Here is a 22,104-nt window from a genome sequence, read left to right as displayed (position 1 = left end):
TGCGTGATAGGCCTTGCTTGCCAGGCTGTGACTGCCTTCTGTACTCTTAGCAGTGTCCAGGTCGCAAAGGGGTAGGGGTACTGTCCTTACGCACTATCACCAGGATGGGCCTCTGGGACAGGCGTCTCAATGTGGAGACAGACTATGTGTCTTACTCAGCGGGCAAGTGGCTGCTAAACGGTGCCCTTTGGGGAAAGTTGTCACCAGTATACCGCGGCTGGGTGCCCAGAGGGCTGACTTACAGTTGGCGTCTTCATAGAGGGACAAGATGGCGGCCAATGCGATCAGCGGGGTATAACCTGTCTTGCGCTCTCTCTCTATATCACTCTGGTTGGGACAGCGGAGGTCGCAGGGATCACCACCTTCTCTGCGGCGTGTCTTAGGCTGGACTGCACACTCTGCTGGCTGCTTCTGTCTCCTTTGATGGGTGCCGGCGTGGGTAGTATGCCTCCACGCTGCTTTCTCTCTCAGCCTGTCTCTGGGGGCGACGGGTGCCTCACGCTCTCGAGCGCCGCGTCACAGGTCCGGCACGGATACTGGAGGTCGGCGGGGGTCACTCACCCGCCCTCCGTTATGTCTCTCCCCGGCGCGCATCTGTCCTGCTGCCCGCGCTGCCGGTCCTCGCCTCCACGCTCCGCCATGCTGTTCCTGCACGCGTGTGTCCGGCCTCTTACTACCTCCTCCTTCCTTCCGGCTCCCTCCTAGTCTCTCTCCTCCAATCAGGTACGCTCCCTGACCTGTCCATCACGGGCTGGCGCCGGATTAACTCTATTTGCGCTGGCACTGACAGTTCTGGGGTTTACAGATGCACATGTGTCTCGTGTGCGCGCATCCCCTTCCGGCAGCTGGCGGTGACTGGTGGCTATCGAATCTACCACCAGCCCCTGCCTGAATGAGAGGAGGTCCATCTGTACATCAGAGGCAGCCATCTCCAGTCCTCGAGAGTTACCAACAGTTTTCCAGAACTCCTTTACAGAATCACACGTTAAGTAATTATCTCTACCTGTGGATCTTTTGTCATTTGGCAGTGAGTAAAAAGTGCACCTGTGCACCTGTTAGGTGGTCTGGAAAACATGAACTGTTGGTAGCTTCAAGGACTGGAGTTGGCTACCCCTCAGCTACATAAAATACTCCGTAAACAAATGTCATTGCACATAGTTTAATGCATGTCTTTGTTTACATTTAAAGCACATATAATGCTCTGCAATAATTATACAAAGTACAGTAATGATATACTGTAATGTAACACTGGTAAAGTCACAACCTTGCTGTACCTTATACCCTTCCCACAATTCTAGTCCTATCCTGTATAAAGAGTGAACTGCAAAAGACTCAAGAACTCCACCCGGATTCACCAGACAATTTATTGCACAAGGATGTATCTGCCAGAGGATGTCACTCTCCTCCTCGCATCGGCTTTTTTCATTATTATTGTGAGTATTAAACTACTCTGGAGAAGACGGAACCTACCACCAGGACCTACCCCTCTGCCTATATTGGGGAATGTTCTACAGTTAAGCAAAGGTGACATCGTACAATCTCTGCTGAAAGTAAGTGTCACTGGGAGTACTGCATTATATTGGGTATAGCACTGGCTGAGTGAAGCTGTCACCTTAGTGTTTTTGAGCCTTGTTGTCACTTATTTAATTATTTTATTATTATTTTCATTATTGTTTAGTTATATGGCGCCACAAGGGTTCTGCAGCGCCTGATAATAATGAATTACAGTACAAGGCAATTTAGGACAATTACATGGTAATTAAGGATAGCTGAATCAGGGGACAGGACACTGATGCACCTATCAGGGTGGCAGAGATGGTTACGGTACAAATGGTAGACAATAATAGGTCTACAATACACACTGAGCAATAGGCACCTAGTCATAAATGACATACTGTAGGCAAAACTTGTGATTCTGTGAGAGGAGACCTGCAGAACATGCAATGTATCCGGACATGTGTCCGGGCAGCCTCCTACTGTGCTGCCCGGACCAGTGACCTCTTCCTCCCTAGCCCCGTACTTCCCCTTCCAGGTGCAGGGAGGAGGAGCCAGCGGAGTTCCTGACCCTGCAGCAGCCTTGTAAGGGAAGGGGGAGCTGCCGGGGACCCGCTGCACATCACCGGCTGCATCGTCCGTTCAGTTGAATGGCCAATATATATGCCAGTGTGTAGGCACCTTAAAACAAACCCTGTAGAATAAATTATGGTTAGAAAGCCCTGTTTCAGTACATTGGGCCTGATTCAGGTCTGAGCACATGGCTGTGATTTTCATAGCATGGGCAATTATCAAATGGGCGCACATGCACACATCCACCATCACAGGCTGCCGACAGAGTGATTGACACCCTGCCGACAGAGTGATTGACACCCTGTGGGCATTTGGAGATGGTAACACAGTGGCCTTCTTCTCCCCGCTGTCATCGCTTTCCTGAGATAGTCAAACTGTACAAATAGAATGTATTCATTGTGGGAAACTGTATACAATGACCTGATAATATTTACAATTTTCAATTCAGTTAAGTGCCAAATACGGAGAGGTGTTTACCATTTACCTGGGGTCCCGTCCGGTCATTGTGGTTACTGGATACAGATCTGTGAAAGAAGTCTTGGTGGACAGAGGTGATGATTTCTTAGCTCGGGGAGACATGCTTTCATTCAATTATTACTACGATGGATACGGTGAGTAGTCTACATCTATGCTTTTGACTCAGGGCTGGTGGTGTATTATATGGGTCCTGTCTGTCGCTGTTGTATGAAGAAACACCTTGATGTATAAATTTATCATGAGGGGTGTGCAGGTGTATATGGGGTGTGGCAAACAAAGGGGCAAATATTTAATGGGTTCTAAGGTGTTATGGTGTTGTTAGGTGGACCAATTCTGGTTGCTTGGCAATAGGTCAATACCTTAAAAAAGGATGACATACTTGGTCAAAAGGTCTACACCAGCAAATGGTGGACATGAAAAAGGTGGACATAAAAAAGGTCAACATTAGTTTTTTTGTCCTTCCCAAAAAAGGACTTGTTCATACTGTACCATCCTTCATTCTTTTTGTTAGTAAAAAAAAAAAAAAACCACACAAACAAAATGGCAAAATGGAATACTGTAAATAGGGGAAAAACACAACCTCCAAACATACTGACTGTCAGGAACCCCGGTTCTCACACCGCTCGCATGCGCCCCTTACCGGCACGCTGGGGTAATATTCTCCGTAGATCAGCTGCCGGCACAGTCGGCAATCCCTGGCGTGATGTCTCCTGCTTCCAAGTCGCCCCTGCGTCACTGTGAACTCCAGATGTATTCCCAAATCAAACTGCGGGTCACATGATCCAGGTAAGCTCCAACTCACTTCCTGGTCTGTGAGCTGCTGCTGCGGCTAATCCCATCACCTGCGTCTGATTCCCTAATCACCTGGAGGGACAGTGGCGGAACTAGAGAGTTGTGGGCCCAGGTGCAAAAAATGCTTTGGGCCCCCATATATATATATATATATATATATATATATATAAGTGGATGCGGCCTGGCACACCCTCAGCCAGTGTCTATATGCCCTGGTGTGTATATTTTTTTCACAGAATTGTACAGGGAATGGTTTGATTTATTAATATAAATATAACTTTTTCTGTGCCCCCTGATATTTTCAGCAGCAGCCTTGTGCAGTGCGGCCCCCAGCCCCTGTGTTTATCTGTGCTCAGCGTCAGTTGTGCGGCCCCCAGCCCCCGTTTTTATAATGTGTGCGCTGTGGCACTGCAGTCCCCAGCCCCTGTTTGTATCTGTGCTCAGCCGTCAGCTGTGCGGCCCCCAGCCCCTGTTTTTTTTTAATGTGTGCGGCCCCCAGCCCCCGTTTTTATAATATTTGCGGCCCCCAGCCCCCGTTTTTATAATATTTGCGGCCCCCAGCCCCCGTTTTTATAATATTTGCGGCCCCCGTTTTTTTAATATTTGCGGCCCCCAGCCCCCGTTTTTATAATATTTGCGGCCCCCAGCCCCCGTTTTTATAATGTGTGCGCTTTGGCACTGCAGCCCCCAGCCCCTGTTTGTATCTGTGCTTGTGCTCAGCCTCAGTCGTGCGGCCCCCAGCCCCCGTTTTTTTAATGTTTGCGGCCCCCCCAGCGCCGTTTATGTGTGTGCTGCACTGCGGCCCCCAGCCCCCCGAAATTGTACTTACCTAGAGTCTGGGTGCCTGTCCTGGTGCTGGTGCTGTCGCTCCTCCGCTCCGCCTGCATGCTGCTCAGCCTCAGAGCAGAATAACTTCCTGTTCCTGCTCGGAGTCAGAGCAGCAACAGGCAGCCGTGCGATTGGCTGCCTGTTGCTAGGCTACCGCAGTACACCAGTCCCGGGCCGGAATGACGTGCAGGCAGGGTGCTGCTGTTGCATCCATCCATTCCTGTATACCCCGGCGACTGAGACAACAAGCTGCTGCTGCTGCCTGCCACTCAGCCGTGAGTGACACCCGTGATCCCCGCGCTGCCCGCTTACACTGTCTCCTGGCTTTCCCCACATACGGCGCACCGCGCGCAGCACACATAAAAAAAAAATAATTAAATGTCATGCCGGGCAGACGGCGGCATCGGGCCCCTTTAACCTCTTGGGCCCCGGTGCACCGGCGGTAGTTCCGCCCCTGTGGAGGGATAAAAGCCTGGTTCACAGTCTCCTCGTTGTCTTGAACAACTCGTCAGTTTACCTGTGAGTTCTCCAGCGTCAGCTCCTGTCAAGACTCCCCACTTGCTCCAGAGGTCCGGTTCCCTGAGTCCGCTGTCACCTGTGCTATTCTCAGCGTCCTGGTTATTTCACTCCTGCCAGAAGTCTCCACAAGTTCCATCTGCAGTGTGATCCTGTCTTCTCGTGCAGTCCAGGTTATCTACTCAGCGTCCGGATATCAGTGGGTCCTATGCCCGTCTCCCCTCGGCTCCCAGGCCGCTCCAGCGATCCCCAGTGATCCCCAGTATCGGCTCCCAGGCCGCTCCAGCGATCCCCAGTGATCTCCAGTATCGGCTCCCAGGCCGCTCCAGCGATCCCCAGTGATCTCCAGTATCGGCTCCCTAGCCGCTCCAGCGATCCCCAGTGTCTCCAGCGTCTTCCTGTGCTATCCTCGCGTCATCCCCGGCTCCCAGGCCGCATCTCATGGTACTCAGTCCCCCAATACTGTGTACTCCCTGCTATTCACATCCCTCCGTACCCTCCGTGTTGCTGTATAGCATTCAGTGCCATCGATCACCATCGATGGTTTAAGTACCCCTCGAAAGACTCTCGTATTCAAACCCTGCCAAAGCCACAGGGGAACCTGGGCAGAGGGCCGCGACCTGGTCGGCAGTTGCAGCGAAGTCCATATCCCCTTGCGGGGGTCCCTGGTGAATACCACTGTCGGCTTAGACCCCGCACCTCTGCTTTAGGTCTCAGCCAATCCTCTGTGTCCCCGGCAGGTCGTCTTCTTCCAGCCTCCGTGCATGAGCTCCAGCTACCTCAAGCCTCCTCGCTTCCAGTTCCCTGCGCCCTCCACTGGCGCACCCAGGTCAGTGCCGGGGACACAGACAGTCCAGGCCGTGACACTGACTCTTGCAAAGCAGTCCCGATTTCGAGTTCTATTCCATGTACCACCTGCCTATTGCTCTGCATAGCTGATTGGATGATGCGCACATGGACAGTGCATGTAAATTATTAAAGGGAGCTGCTAAGGGTCAGACCATGATAGAGGGTTAGGCTGTGTGGGTGGCGGTTAGACTGCATGAGGGAGGGTTAGGCTGTGTTGGCGAGGTTAGACTGGGTGAAGGAGGGGTAGTCTGTGTGGGGAGGTTAAATTGTGTGAGGGAGGTTAGGATTAGGCTGTGTGGTGGAGGTTAGACTGCATGAGGGAGGGTTAAGGTGCCCATACACGTTACAATTATTGTATACAATATTGTATAGAATATCGCTTCTCATTGCATCTCGGTTTTGCGATGAGATGATATCTAGTACAAGTAGTATGTGCTGCACATACTTTTTGTACTAGGTCTCATCTCATCGCAAAACCGAGATGGGATGAGAAGCGATATTGTATACAATATTGTGTACAATAACTGTAACTTGTATGGGCACCTTTAGGCTGCATGGGTGGAGGTTAGACTGCACGAGGGAGGGATAGGCTGTGTTGGGAGGTTAGACTGTGTGAATGTGGGTTAGGCTGTATTGGGGAGGTGAGACTGCGTGAGGGTGGGTTAGGCTGTGTGGGGGAGGTTGCAGTTAGGTTGTAGACTGCGTGAGGGAGGTTTAGCTTGTGTGGGGAGGAGGTTAGATTGTGTGAGGGATGTTAGGGTGTGTGGGGAGGTTAGACTGCTTGGGGGAGGGTTAGACTGTGTCGGGAAGTTTAGGGTTAGGCTGTGTGGGTGGAGATTAGACTGCATGAGGGAATGTTAGGCTGTGCGGGGCGGTTAGGGTTAGTCTGTGTGGGGGAGGTTAGACTGCGTGAGGAAGGTTTAGGCTATGTGGGGAGGTTAGGGTTAGTCTGTGTGGGGGAGGTTAGACTGTGTGAGGGAGCTTTAGGCTGTGTGGGGAGGTTAGGGTTAGGTGCCCATACACGTTACAATTATTGTTTACAATTTCGCATCTCATCACATCTCGGTTTTGTGATGAGATGACATCTAGTATAAAAAGTATGTACAGCACATCCCATCTCATCGCAAAACCGAGATGCGATGAGATGTGATATTGTATACGGGGTGGGGTGGAATTTAGTTCCACCACCTGTAATGATGAGGTGAAAAAAGTACAACCTCTTCCTTGGCCCTGCACAATAATGCCAACAGAAAAACATTGTAATTTGCGGGAGGGTGTCAAAAGCCTACAGCTGGCTCTGCCTAATGGGGAGAGGGAAGGGTGGGGAGGGGGGGGGGGGGTAGTTAGGTGGCAGAGGGGAATGAGTTTCAACACCTCTCTGGGATCACTTTAAGCCCTGGCAGGGGCCATTACTGGATGTGGGTCATTAGGTTGACATGCACTGGGTTGCCCACTGAAGATCAACATGGCTTAGGCTGACACATGAAATAGGTTGACATGACTATGGGTTGGATGGTATACCCAATTACTTAACCATCTTCACCTAAACCTATTGTTATTGTGTCTAATCGGTAACTGTAAAAGTCGAGTTGCATGTACACCACAATAGAATGGTATGGTCGCCATCTTGGTTCGCAGAGTTACACAAACAAAGTATCGGAACAAAGTTTTATAATAAGGCAAACCACGTGCGCAGCCATACCGATACACATAAATTCATATTCCACACTTACATACTAATAAAATATAGATAACTATTTTTAATCCACAGCACATATTTTAAATGGTAAAACACAATCTTTCTTGTACATATTCCGCAGCTGTGTGTTCCGTCTCTCATGCGCAGCGCTCCGGTTCTGGTTTAAAGTTCACAACTTGTAACAGCAAAAAGTTATGGAACAATCACATATTAAATGGTCATTTCACCATGAAGACAGTGTAACTGGAAGATCCAGATGTAACCGGTTTCACAGACAAAGAGACTTAGGTGCATTCCCCTGCACCAATCCAATAGAAGCGACAACCGATCTTCTGACCACGGATGACCCTCACTGCCCCCCTCTACCTAAACACTATAAGAGTTCAAGCACATCCTAAACTGTCTCTCTGTCCCTCTTCTATTTTGTAGTGTGGCTGATTGTAATGATATCGGTTGTTTTTCCCTTGTTAGCTTAGATTCCATTGTTTTATTGTATTACAGAGTGTATATCTTGCTGACCTTAATCCAGTGCCCTATGTGCACAAGGTATCTTTAGGTCATCTGCTTCCTCTTGGACAGGTAAATACTGTAACAATAGCCTGGTCTCCTCACCTCTATAAGGTCCCCCGCTGAGGAGACCAGGCTATTGTTACAGTATTTACCTGTCCAAGAGGAAGCAGACGACCTAAAGTTACCTTGATGTGCACATAGGGCACTGGATGAAGGTCAGTTAGTAGGGTCCCATCATAAAACTACTAGACAAGGGGATACCATACAGAGAAGTTGGTGTACTTGACCAATTACCAAAAGGGATACAGCGCCTATGATTTTCCAATTTTTTGCATTGTATTTGTTCTAAGATTAAAGGAGTCTTCTGGATAATCAAGGGCTGCAGTATTTAGGCGCAGTCATTATTCTTAATTGTATTTCCAGAGTATATATCTTGTTCTGTACATTTATATATATCTGTAACCCCCTGTTGTCCGCTAGGGACCAAAATACTTGGTACATGGACTTTATCCCCTTATTCCGTAGCTTATAACGAGTCTTGGCTTTTATTCGCATTTAAAGACAAAGGGTTATAAGGAAATTGTCCTTAAAATTGTACTCACATTTGGGCACTAAGTACTGCGAAAAGATACCGCTTCATAGGTATCGGTATAGCGTGTTTTATACATGGACGAGGTTCGCTACGCTTTGTTCGCACGTAGCTAGGAATAAAAAGGTTAGTGGTTCACGGACACAGTACGTAAACTGCGCACTTCACTTATTATCCATCTGGTTATTCTAATATTGACATTGATAGAACATAAAGGTAAACCATATTTACAGATATTTGCACATAAACTAATGTATTATAAGGACAACATTAAATGTACACATTCTGTGTGATACAGAGATCGATGTTTTACTCGTGGTGCTTTTATGTTTCACAAATCAGGAGTTGCTTTTACTAGCAACATTGATCGTTGGCGGGAACTCCATCATTTTTCCCTTGCTACAATGCGAGACTTTGGCTTGGGAAAGAAGAGCACGGAAACCCATATTCAGGAGGAAGCTCAGTGTCTGGTGACAGAATTAAGGAAGACAAAAGGTTGGTGCACAAAAGGACACACAAGACATCAAATATAGGGGCCGCTTCAGACCCCTTTGTATGTGTCCAAATTCTGCCCCTTTTCTGATGGTGGCGTGTAAATTATGCATGTGCAAACCCCCCTTTATATTGCTGTTTACACCACAGTCAGGTGTCCCTAATTCAGTTCTGGAGAGAAGCAATAAATGTGCTGATCCATTAGAATGTGGGATTGTGTTCTCAAATGCGGGCTGTTAGAACCGTAACACTTGGGACGTTATTTGCTAGAACCAGGTTACTTTGTAAACCAGAAGATGGGAAGTAACTGCTAGAAATGGGACACTTCGGAAGTTTGTGTTAGAACAAGACATTTGGAAAGTACTGCTAGAAACAAGACACTTGAAGTATGTGCTAGAATTAGGACATTTAGGAAAAATCTGTTCGAACCGGGACACTTGGTAAACTGTTTGCTAGAACGGAACACTTGGGAAGTATGTGCTAGAACAAGACACTTGGAAAGTATCTGCTAGGACTTGTACACTTGGGAAGTATCTGCTACAACCAGTACACTTGGGAAGTATCTGCTAGAACCGGGACACTAGGGAAGTATCTGCTAGAACGGGACACTTGGGAAGAATCTGCTAGAACGGGACACTTGGGAAGTATCTGCTAGAACGGGACACTTGGGAAGTATGTGATAGAACGGGACACTTGGGAAGTATGTGCTAGAATTGGGACACTTGGGAAGTATCTTCTAGAATGGGACACTTGGAAAGTATGTGCTAGAATTGGGACACTTGGGAAGTATGTGCTAGAATTGGGACACTTGGGAAGTATGTGCTAGAATTGGGACACTTGGGAAGTATGTGCTAGAATTGGGACACTTGGGAAGTATGTGCTAGAATTGGGACACTTGGGAAGTATGTGTTAGAATTGGGACACTTGGGAAGGGGCTCTTAATCTTTATTTCTAAATTTGAATTTTCTGTTTGTTCTGTGTCTTTTAGAATCATTTTTTGATCCTCGTCAGTGCCTAAACAAAGCGCCATGCAACATTATTTTTAGCATCATGTTTGGAAATCGCTATGATTACGATGATGAAGAGCTCCTTGATGTGTTGGCTTATATACATAATTCATTTGTTCTTGTCAGCTCAATCTGGGGGCAGGTAAGGACCAAAAAAAAAAAAATCATTAATATTAATTTCTAAGATCTATTTTCCAACACATGACCTTGCTGTGTTTTGTTAAGGAAATTAGAGATAATTGTTCCTTTTTTGCATATAATTTGGTGTGTTGGATTAAAACAATTAAAATACATTCTATTTCCTTTTTCAACACTCTAGAAAATGGGTTCCTTTTTATTTTCTTGACATTCAAAAACTGGATGTTCATAATGTTGATGTGAGAATGTGTACATGGTGGTAATGTTGACACTACACTGTGCCCCAGTGAACCACTTCCTTGTTGGTTTATTGAAGTATAACAAGTATATCCATTCTGATGATGGTAGAGCTTGAGCGAAGTAGATTCTATACAGCTTAAAGTTAGTGGTGCAGGATAGTTAAAACAGCTTTATATTACAGGTGTCTCTGGAGCTAAGAGGGAGAATTGTGTCACTACCTTGTCTATTCTCACATTGGGCGGTATTCAATGTGAATACCTGCGAGGTGCAGCGAATCCTTTTTAGGATTCGCTGCACATTCGCCACGTTCCGAAACCTTGCCGGCTCCGGTATTCAACGAGTCAGGGGCTCGCTGCCCCTGACCGGCGAATATGAGCTCCTGCGGCGAACGCCGCAGGGAGCCTGAGGACGGTGGCTGGCAGAGAGATAGAAGTCTCTCTGCCTGCCCCAGAGCGTTTGTGGGGGGGAGGTGGGCTCCCCGGGTGCCAGGCAGCACAGGCTGCCACCCGGGGGTGCCAGCAGGGGACCGGGATATTCACTACACCCGATCATAACGATCGGGTGCAGTGAATATATGAATATCTAATGAGCGGCTCGGCTCCGGCGCCCCCTGTTGGCTGCTTACAGCACATGAATAAAAATAGCATGCCCCTCCTCAGAATAAAATTCCTGATTTTTTTACACCAAATGTAAAAAACAAAACACTATTTTAAAAGTTCACATTCCACTTCTCCATAAAAAGATAGCGATTGCTACTCGGTGAATCATGATGAAAAAAACCTTCAAATGTATTCGCCATCTGGTCATTGAATAGGGTGATTCACCGTTTTAGTCAAAAATTCGCCAAACAGCACAAATTCGCCTTAAAAACCTGGCGAATTAGGCTCATTGAATACCGCCCATAGTCTAAATAAGTACTAACAAGATTTTGTCAGTCACATTTGCAACAGTACATCAGATTGGAGGACAGACCTCCCTGGCTCCTAGTGACCAGCATGTATGTGCAGTAGTGCAATTCTTTCTACCCCCCCCCCCCCCCCCTCCTTACTACAAGCTTCTCCATGTTATGCACACATTTTATTTCATCATTCTCATAGTGACTTGTAAGTAAGGTAGGGTCAAACATATAGGGTAAAAATAGGCTATGCTAAAACCTCCAAAACCAGTACTCAAAAGGTCAACAGGTAAAAAAAAGGTTTATACAGTCAAAAGGTCAACATGGAAATGATCAATACAAAAAAGGTCAGCACAGTTTTCTTTGTTTTTTTTGGATGCCATTTACCTGTTTAGTCAGAATGTAGCCCCAGTTAGTGTAACACAACCCCTTGCATGGCTCACTTTGCTCACCATGCTTCAGACAGGGTGCCTCCCTCTGCTACTGCTGCACTCGGCACCAGCTACTCCCCCACCAAATAAAATATATTGTGTTGATATGACCGTACGTGTGTTGACCATTGTCATGTTGACCAAATGCCAACTGTTTGCATGTAAACCTACAGTATGAACCAGGTTGTCCTAACACATCAATCTAGTGACTGTTGACCTAATTGGGAATTATGTATGTGCAGATGTGGTTGTTTGCAGAGCTCTATAGGCACACTCCAGTTTATGACTATATAACTTGCACAATGGGCCCATCCATCAGTGACTTCCAGCTTTCAAGGAGTGATTCCGGTGGTGAAAAACAGTACCCATAATCCTAAACCTAACCCTCCCTTCCTCCAGCTTACCCAAACCTTCCCCCTAGTGCAGGGCTGGGCAACACCGGTCCTCCAGATGTTAATGAACTACCGATCCCAGGATGCTTTGCATTAGTTTTGCTATGTGGCCATGCTGAAACTGATGCAAGGCATGCTGGCATGTGTAGTTCATCAACATCTGGAGGGCCGGTGTTGACCAGCCCTGCCCTAGGGCCTATGCCTAACCCTTCTATCCCGCAGCCTATGCAATCCTCCTCCTAGTGTCTGTGCCTAACCCTCCCTTCCCAATCCTTCCCCCTAGTGCCTGTGCCTAACCCTCCCATCCCACAGCCTAATCCCAGTCCTCCACTCCATGCAGAATTCAACATTTCACCCTTGGATAAATGTGCAGATAATTTTGAAATGGATTCTCTGATTTCTTCCTGTCCTGGAACTTACTATAAGAATTGAAAATGAGACCAACAAAAAAGTTGACGGTACTGCGTGCAACATGCAAAATTGCAGGTTCTTGAAACTACTGTACTCTGCAAGATAAATCTGCGTATGGTTTGAATGAGTTTTGAACATAGATTACCAAGATTCTAAAATATGTAGTACTCTGAAATACTGTTTTTTTTTTTTTTTACTAAGATCACAACACATTTGCATTCAGGTGGAACAGTCTACACAAACTTTGTTTAATGATTAACATTATAAACAATAGTACAAAAATATTCCCCAGGCTGTGTATATGTAAACATACTGTATATGCATTCGAGTGTCAGTTCCGGAGTTGGTGATGCAGCACAGTCCAAAATTCAAATGATGGAGCCATACCTACCGCCAGTGAGTCAGTTTGGAATGGCAGTTGATGGCACTTATTGTACCTCCCCCCAGTACGATACAGCTCCCCCTCCGGAACCTCCACTGATTAATTGTTTTTAGACTTGGGTCCAATCCCCATTATGGTATGCAAATATTCCAAAATCTGATATCCAAAATATTTCTGATCCCAAGCATTTAGGATATTGAAGTCATTGAAGATTGAAAATGGGTGAAAGTAGGGAAAATAACATTTACATTTTGCCAAAAAAAATACTGCTTGGTTGAACTTTGTTACTTGTGGATCAAAGACGAAAAGCAGCATGGAGAGAGAACAGCATTATACGTTTTTATGTGTTTTAATTATTTATGAAACTATAGTCATTATTAATTGGGCTACCGATTTAATATCTAATATTTTCCCTTTAGCTGTATGAGATGTTTCCCAAAATCATGAATTTCCTCCCAGGACAACACCAGAAGATTTTCTATTACATGAGAAAGCTTTTGTGCTATGTGAAACAGAGGGTTGAGATGAGTAAGAAGACATTGGACCCCAATAATCCGAGGAATTATGTTGATGCTTTCCTCATTAAAATGGAGAAGGTAAACAAGGGGCATTTATGGTATGTATTGTACAGGTGGTCAGTGGTCAAGTCACACAAATAGTCCTCAAACAACCTTATAGTAAGTATTTAGCAAAGTCGTAACTAGACTTTTTGGTAACCCGTGCCAGAAAGGGAATTGGTGCCCCCCCCTTGTTCCAATGGGGACATAAAAAAAGGTTGCCCTCGCGGGGAATGGGAATGACAAAACTGATCCCAAAGAAAGTCCATGCTATGATGCTTCTTTATATATATGCCTGATGATAATGCCGTTAGAGCATTGAAACGTTGCTGAATAAATAGCTACTGTTTTACCATATTGAATGTGTTATTCAGGGAGTGCCGCACCACATCGGTCACTTATATCTACATACTGTGCTGGCACCCGATCTACAAGCAGTCATAGGAGGCTGTGCCGAGCACCACACTCTGTCTATATATGTGTGTGTATATATATATATATATATATATATATATATATATATATATATATATATATATATATATACACACTGGGGTGTCAGCCTGGCACTCTCAAAAAGGTACAGCTGCCCCAGTGTCCTCCGGAAAAAGTAGATTTGTACAGGATGCCATCAAACTGCGGCACTCTGAGGACTTGTAACAGGTACAAGGTGTACCGACGTTTCGGGGCCTCTACGCCCCTTCTTCACCCTCACCTTGAAGAAGGGGCGTAGATGCCCCGAAACGTCGGTACACCTTGCATTTTTAATAAATGTCATATTCTTGAACCTGTTACAAGTCCTCAGAGTGCCGCAGTTTGATTGCATCCTGTATATATATATATATATATATATATATATATATATATATATATATATATATATATATATATATATATATATATATATATATATATATATATATATATATATATATTAGGGCGGAGTGAAAAAACTGAAATTGAGAAATTCAAAATCGGCTAGTGTGGAAAAGTTGTGACTTGACTTGAATAAGAAACGTGCAAAAGCTTTTTGATCTGAGTGAACATCTTCTGTTCTGGCAAGAGGCCTGAAGTTTCAATTTTTTTGGTGAAAATGACGAAAACTATGAAGATGCTCCGATCTAGTTAAAATTATGTCAGGATGTCTTAGCGTGGTTCATTAATATACTTTAGCATAGTAAAAGAGAGTATGAGATTGTCCTAGTGCAAAGTGACTGACTGGCGGGAGAAAAAATCCCTAATAATTGACCCATTTTCATGGTCACAATTGTGACTATTGTGTGTTTTCTCCTGAACGTGTTTATAATAGAAGAAGCACAAATACTCTAAATGGAATTTCGGTGACACTGTGTGAAATATAACACTGCATAATAGCCCTTAATCAGACCTGATCACAGTACAAATTTGTTCTCAAAATGGGCAAAACAAATGCTGCATTGCAGGTGGGGCAGATGTAACGTGCTGCGAGAGTTAAATTTGGGTGGGGTGTGTTGAAACTGAAATCTAAATTACAGTGTAAAAATAATGCAGCCGGTATTTATCTTGCACAGAAACAAAATAACTCACACAAATCTAAAGGTGGCCATACATCTACAGATCGATTGTCAGATTGAGCCGGTTGGAACAAACAACTGGTAATATCTGAATGACAGTTTTTCAGCATTTCAAAGCAAATGGTCAACTGTCATTTGCTCTCATCTTTTACTGGGATTTTGTTCCAACCAGACAGATCGGACAATAAATCTGTAGATGTATGGCCACCTTAAATCTCTCTGCACATGTTACATCTGCCCCACCTGCAGTCCAGCATTTTTTTGCCCATTTTGAGAACAAATTTGTACTGCGATCAGGTCTGATTAAGGGCCATTATGCAGTGTTATATTTCACACAGTGTCACTGAAATACATGAAATTGGATTTATGCTGCTCTCTTGCAGTGAATATACAAAGATAGACAATACTGTGTATATAAATAAGAAATAACTGTTGCAGTCTGTTATTGAAAAACAGTAACTGTTACAATAAGTATTACAAGTAAGTGTAAACTGCCTAATGTATCATTTTACATATCACTTCTGTTTATTGACAGAAAAACAGTGTTGCATCCCCTATACTGGGAACATGATTGGGCTGCATTACAGCATATAATTATGCCAAAGATAAGCCAATATATTAACTGTTAAATACGTTGAAGTGTATTATGATGTAATAAATTGTAAGCTTGCAGCAGGGCACTCTAACCCCCAAGTCTGTCTGTCATTACCCAGTTTGTTTTATCACTGTCTACTATTGTAAAGCGTAAAGGAATCTGCTGAGCTATATAAGAAACTGTAAATAAATAAACAAATACATCTAATGTTTAGGGGAAAAAAAACAAGAACATTGATTCTAAAAATAACAGGTTAATCATTCTATAAGTGGTGTCCAGCAGTACATATATGCCAATCACTGTGTTCATTTCTAGGCAGCAGGGCCGTCTTAACAGCAGTGTGGGCACCTGGGCAAAGCAATGCACTGGGGCCCTTACCAATTCTCCCCTCCTAGGGGCGGGGGGTGATATCAGCAGCAGCTTTGATGTCCCACGGGTGGCAGGGGGTGCTCTATCTTCCATTCAACATGTAGGACCTGAAGCAGTAACTTCTGCTAATTACTCCTTTACTGCACAGGTGGTGGGAGGGTGAACACTAACGTGTGGAAGGGGGCACTGAGCTGTATGAAGGGTCCCTTGTAAATGACTTCCAGGGAGGTAGGGGGTGTTTTATACACAGGGGACGGTTGGATAATGGAGTGGGCTTAATATTCGTCATTTTCCGGTGGAAGGGCAGCTTGTTTGACTGCAGATATCGCCATTATCTGGAAATAGATTTCTTAGCCTTCAATAGTATAAAAACCTAGAGTCCCAATTTTCAGGAGGTGCTGGGAACTTGGGTATCAGAGATCAGGAGCCAGAGCAATCCATTGACAAAAATATAAAACTACACCAGACGTTTGGAGCTGGAGCAGGGACCGGCTGCTTGAAGGCTGATATCTCTGGTTCTGGGCATGATAGAGACAAGCCGCTAGTGTCAGAGAGAACCTGAGAAATATGACTGGAAATTGTAATTAACAGGTCGGATGTGGACTGCTGCTTTGAAGTTGGATATCTGCAGTTCCCCAGGGCCGATTTTCAAAATTCTGGTATCCCTGGAAAAAGGGGATCCTCAGCTATCAACGTAGAGCCCTTATACGCCTGGGGCCCCTGGGCAAGTGCCCATTAAGCCCATACAAAAAGACAGCCCTGCTAGGCAGGATTGATCAGCAATACTTATTACAGCATAATGCACTTTAATGTATTTAACTGTTAATATATTGGCTTATCTTTGGCATAATTATATGCTGTAATGCAGCTGCAGGTGGGGCAGATGTAACATGTGCAGAGGGAGTTAATGTGGCCATACATCTACAGATTTATTGTCCGATCTGTCTGTTTGGAACAAAATACTGGTAATGGATGAGAGCACTTTGCTTTGAAATGCTGGAAAACTGCCAAAAACTGTCATTCAGATATTACCAGGTATTTGTTCCAACCAGCCAGATCTGACAATCGATCTGTAGATGTATGGCCACCTTTAGATTTGTGTTGAGTTATTTTGTTTCTGTGCAGGGTAAATACCTGCTGCATTATTTTTACACTGCAATTTAGATTTCAGTTTCAACACACCCCACCCAAATTTAACTCTCTCAGCACGTTACATCTGCCCCACCTGCAATGCAGCATTTGTTTTGCCCATTTTGAGAACAAATTTGTACTGGGATCAGGTCTGATTAAGGGCTATTATGCAGTGTTATATTTCACACAGTGTCACTGAAATTCCATTTAGAGTATTTGTGCTTCTTCTATTATAAACACGTTCAGGAGAAAACACACAATATTCACAATTGTGACCATGAAAATGGGTCAATTATTAGGGATTTTTTCTCCCGCCAGTCAGTCACTTTGCACTAGGACAAGCTCGTACTCTTTTTTACTATGCTAAAGTATATTAATGAACCACTCTAAGACATCCTGACATAATTATAACTAGATCGGAGCATCTTCATAGTTTTCGTTATTTTCACCTAAAAAGTGAAACTTTAGGCCTCTTGCCAGAACAGAAGATGTTGACTCAGATCAAAATGCTTTTGCACGTTTCTTATTCAGGTCAAGTCACAACTTTCCCACAGTAGCCGATTTTGAATTTCTCAATTTCAGTTTTTTCACTCCGCCCTAATATATATATATATATATAGCAATGTAGTAGGGGCGGCACTCCAAGCAGATGGTTTAAAACGAAACAGTTCAGCAATGATGCGTTGCCCTCCAGTATGTGACAGTGTTGCTGACACCGATGTATGGTTGTGGGGGACGGCGGCACTCGCAAAATGAAGACACAGTAGACCACTTTCTCACAACGTTTCGGGGCAACACAGCCCCGAAACGTTGTGAGAAAGTGGTATCCTGTGTCTTCATTTTGCGAGTGCTGCCGTCCCCCACAACGAGAGAGAGAGAGAGAGAGAGAGAGAGAGAGAGAGAGAGAGAGAGAGAGAGAGAGAGAGAGAGAGAGAGAGAGAGAGAGAGAGAGAGAGAGAGAGAGAGAGAGAGAGAGAGAGAGAGAGAGAGAGAGAGAGAGATGTACTAAAGGGAAAATGCGGTAAAACAGGGGTTTTTCCGCATTTTCCTATGTACCATTAGCCGTCCGCCCCGTCTCCGCCTATGGGCTTCTATTGCCGCCCACCATCCGCGCGACCCCCCCTCCCGTCCTCCATCGATCTCCTCCTCCCCCAGCAGGTGTCACAGCCAGGAGGACATCCGGCTGCAGGGGGAGAGAGAAGAGAGAACAGACTTTCAAGCCACAGAATTTATGAATATTTTACCTGGGCTGCCTGGCTTACAATTTCCCCTGTTGGATAGGGAAAGGATAGGATATAGATAGCAATTGTAAGATGGCGCCCTTTGTGATGACCTTAAGGATTAGATCAATGAATACTTTGAATGAATTTAAAATTTTCTAAAACAAATAAAGTAAAGACCATAAATTTCAAAAATGTATTACAAGTCTCTTTCTCCACTCTTTCTTTAAAATCATATAAAAATACAATACCAGCCTTTACAGGCCTTTGGTCATAACATAGGACTACCCCCTTGGTTTAGTAGATTTTCTTTTTAGCTGCAAGTTTCCAGATTTTAATCCAATGGTAAACTAACGTTTAAGAAGATTAGGTCTACAGCCATCTGGTGCTCTGTATGTGCTTGTTCCAAGTGTAGAATGCAGATACAATTTCATGTGCTTGATACATACATTGAGCACATTGCACCCACATAGATTACTATGGAATCAGTAATCCCCTTAAAACTGCATTTTTTGGGATTAATACATCCCACCCTAAATATTCAATATTGTTTATTTATCTCCTGTGTCTCCAGGAAAAGATGAATCCTAAAAGTGAATACCACCTCACCAACCTAGTGAACAGCACTTTACAGATCTTCTTTGCTGGTGTGGAGACTATGAGCACAACTCTGGCTTACTCTCTCCTTATTCTTCTGAAATACCCGGATGTCCTTGGTATGTAACATTTACACTTTTCATCTACTCTTTCCCTAAGAATATATATTAACATTTTTTTTTTCATTTTATAAGTTAATATAACATAACCTAATGAATATTGCTATATATAGGGGGTATTCAATGTCAGGCGCTATTTCCGACAGGGAAAATAGTGCCCGCCACCTATTCAATGCTGTCCTTTCCAACAGCATTGAAGGCAGGTTTTGTTAAAACAGATCCGACTTTTAAACCAGTCCAATCTGTTTTGTCAGAAACGGACATAAATTGTCAAATTCACGGCTGTTTCTTGACAATCCACAGCTGTTTTAGCTGATATGGACACTTTTTTGACACTCGACGAGTGAAACATTGAATTCTATCTGTCAAGTTGCAGGTGAGCGTTCTAAAAACGGCCCAGGAGTCAGACTGTCGGGATGGTCTGAGAGTCAGAATCCCACATTGAATGCACCCCATTGTCTACATCATCGTCCTCAAACTGCGGCCCTCCAGATGTTGTGAAACTACAAATCCCAGCATGCCTTGCCACAGTTTTGCTATAAGAGAGTGTTAAAACTGTGGCAAGGCATGCTGGGATTTGTAGTTTCACAACATCTGGAGGGCCGCAGTTTGAGGACCCATGGTCTACATGTTCAAGTAACTGAAAAAACAAATGATAAGACACATATTATCATTTCTGATTAATAGCCAAAGTTCATGAGGAGATTGACCAGGTTATTAGTCGAAACCGGAGCCCCAAGGTGGAAGACAGAAACCAGATGCCCTTCACAGATGCTGTGATCAGTGAAATACAACGATTCATAGACCTCCTCCCAATGGGTTTGCCACGAAAAACCACAGGAGACATCAAGTATAGAGGGTACTCTATACCCAAGGTAGATGTCCCACTCCAAAATGATGGTGCATATTTGTGAAACTTTCAGAAGTTACAAATAAACAGATTAGTGGATTACAAAATAGACAGAGTAGGCACTGGCCTATGGGCCTCTCAACCTTTTAGGGCCCCCTTGACACAAAAAAAAAATACTGTGTTAAAGTAATGTGCCTTATACACAAAACACAAAGTCGGTGCCAATACGCATTTCCCTAGGGCAGCTTCTTCAAGGCCCCTAGTTTCTGGCGCATGCTACAAATAGGGGTGTCAGACCAATCAAAAGTAAGCATTGCCTCCCATTTGTCCAATCACCTCTTCTCTCGAAGAGTTTGAATTTAACATGAGAGGCTCCCTGATTGTATAAGCAGGCTAAGCCATTTCATTAATAGGGATTAGTCCGTTGTTGAGACTAGTATGTCATTGAATTCCATATCTGGTTAACCAGACCTAACCAATCAGAGTCAGATCTCATCCTCCTGGGAATTCAGACTTTATTAGTTCCATATTGAGTATATTGCCAATGAATTTTGGTAGAACAGGAAAATTCTGAATGAAACAGAGAATAGCAAAAGGTTATTGAGTTCCAAAAACTATATACAGTATATACTGTATACTTTGTGTGTATATATAATGATTCTACTTACTGTATGGTCTTCTATATTTTTCAGCACACCAATGTGTTTCCAATGTTATCCTCGGTACTGAAAGACCCCACCTGTTTCCCATACCCAAATGAGTTCAATCCCAAGAATTTCCTTGACGAAAATGGAAAATATAAAAAGAATGAAGCCTTTATTCCTTTATCATCAGGTATAATGACTTGATAATAATATGATCCAACCATATATACCGTAAATAGGCTTGCACAAAGTCATATTAAAAATCATTAAAAAATTACCTTCAGTGTTTATGGATTTGGTGTATATATGATACATAAATACCTTTTGTGTTTAGACTTTGGTTTCATAACCAAGACATGTACTGTATTTAGGGTATGCAGATATTCCCAAATACAGAAAAAGCCTAAATCCAAAATACATCTGGTCCCAAGCATTTCCGATATGGGCCACTCTACTTGTATTCAAACAATAAGGGCAGTATTCAATGAGAATTTTGACGATGTACAGCGAATCCTGTTTAGGATTCGCTGCACATTCGCCACTGCCCGCCGCGTTCCGGAGCCTCGCCGGCTCCAGTATTCAACGAGTCAGGGGCTCACTGCCCCTGACCGGCGAATTTTAACTCCTGCGGCGATGCCGCAGGGAGCCTGAGGACGGCGGCAGGCAGGGAGATGGAAGTCTCCCTGCCTGCCCCAGAACGTTTGTGGGGGGGAGGTGGGCTCCCCTGGTGCCAGGCAGCACAGGCTGCCCCCCGGGATAGCCAACAGGGGACCGGGTATTCACTACACCCGATCGTGCATATGTAATGATCGGGTGCAGTGAATATATGAATATCTAATGAGCGGCTCGGCTCCCAGACCCCTGCTGGCTGCTCTGTGTAAAAAATAATAATATATATTTTTTTAAATTAAATATATATTCATGTGCTTACAGCACATGAATAAAAATAGCATGCCCCTCCTCAGAATAAAATTCCTGATTTTTTGACACCAAATGTAAAAAACAAAACACTTTATTTTAAAAGTTCAGATTCCACTTCACCATAAAAAGATAGCGATTGCTACTCGGTGAATCATGGCGATAAAAACCTTGAAATGTATTCGCCATCTGGTCATTGAATAGGGTGATTCACCGTTTTAGTAAAAAAATCGCCTTACAGCACGAAAATAGCACAAAAATCGCCGTAGAACATGGCGAATCAGCCTCATTGAATACTGCCCTAATAATCCGTTACTAAACATCATTTTCATTTGAGGAAGCCGTAAATGTGTAAAAGTCATGAATGATACATTTAGTAATACTGTATATTTTTATTTTGTTGCAGGGAAAAGGATGTGCTTGGGAAAGGCTTTGGTTCGGATGGAGCTTTTTATTTTCTTAGTTACAATTTTGCAACATTTTAACTTGAAGTCTCCCATTCCACCTGAGGAACTGGACATCAGGCCGAATGTATCCGGACTGGGGAATTTTCCGAAACCCTACATAATCTCTTTTATTCCTCGTTAACTATAAATATTTTAACTTTTTGCAGTCAAAAACATTTTTTATTCAAAAATGGTCTACATTGAACGATGAACGATGTTGGGAACTGGGTGTACTCCCTAATTGTGGAAGCTACTAACATTTGGCTACTTATATTGTCTTAACAGCTGGACTGAATTAAATAATTACTAATCAGTGATTGTTTAAAATGAATAACATGATTTTTTTCCTGATAGTCTTGGTCAGTATTGAAGTTAATTTATTGGACTCTT

At 44.1% G+C, this 22,104-nt stretch overlaps 1 protein-coding gene across 1 annotated transcript; it reads left to right on the top strand.

The window, feature by feature from the left end:
* Positions 1-1,376: 1,376 nt before the first annotated feature.
* LOC146036926 (cytochrome P450 2A5-like) lies at positions 1,377-21,984 on the top strand. The gene is made up of 9 exons (XM_083160764.1): positions 1,377-1,550; positions 2,516-2,678; positions 8,670-8,822; positions 9,808-9,968; positions 13,135-13,311; positions 18,715-18,856; positions 19,544-19,731; positions 20,399-20,540; positions 21,675-21,984. Exons 1-9 carry the CDS (start codon positions 1,377-1,379, stop codon positions 21,854-21,856), a joined length of 1,482 nt encoding a protein of 493 aa, XP_083016890.1. The 3' UTR covers positions 21,857-21,984.
* Positions 21,985-22,104: the final 120 nt, after the last annotated feature.

This window comes from Crinia signifera, chromosome 9, assembly GCF_055691185.1.
Source record: "Crinia signifera chromosome 9, ASM5569118v1, whole genome shotgun sequence".
Lineage (NCBI taxonomy): Eukaryota > Metazoa > Chordata > Amphibia > Anura > Myobatrachidae > Crinia > Crinia signifera.
This window is presented reverse-complemented; position numbering and strand designations above follow the sequence as displayed.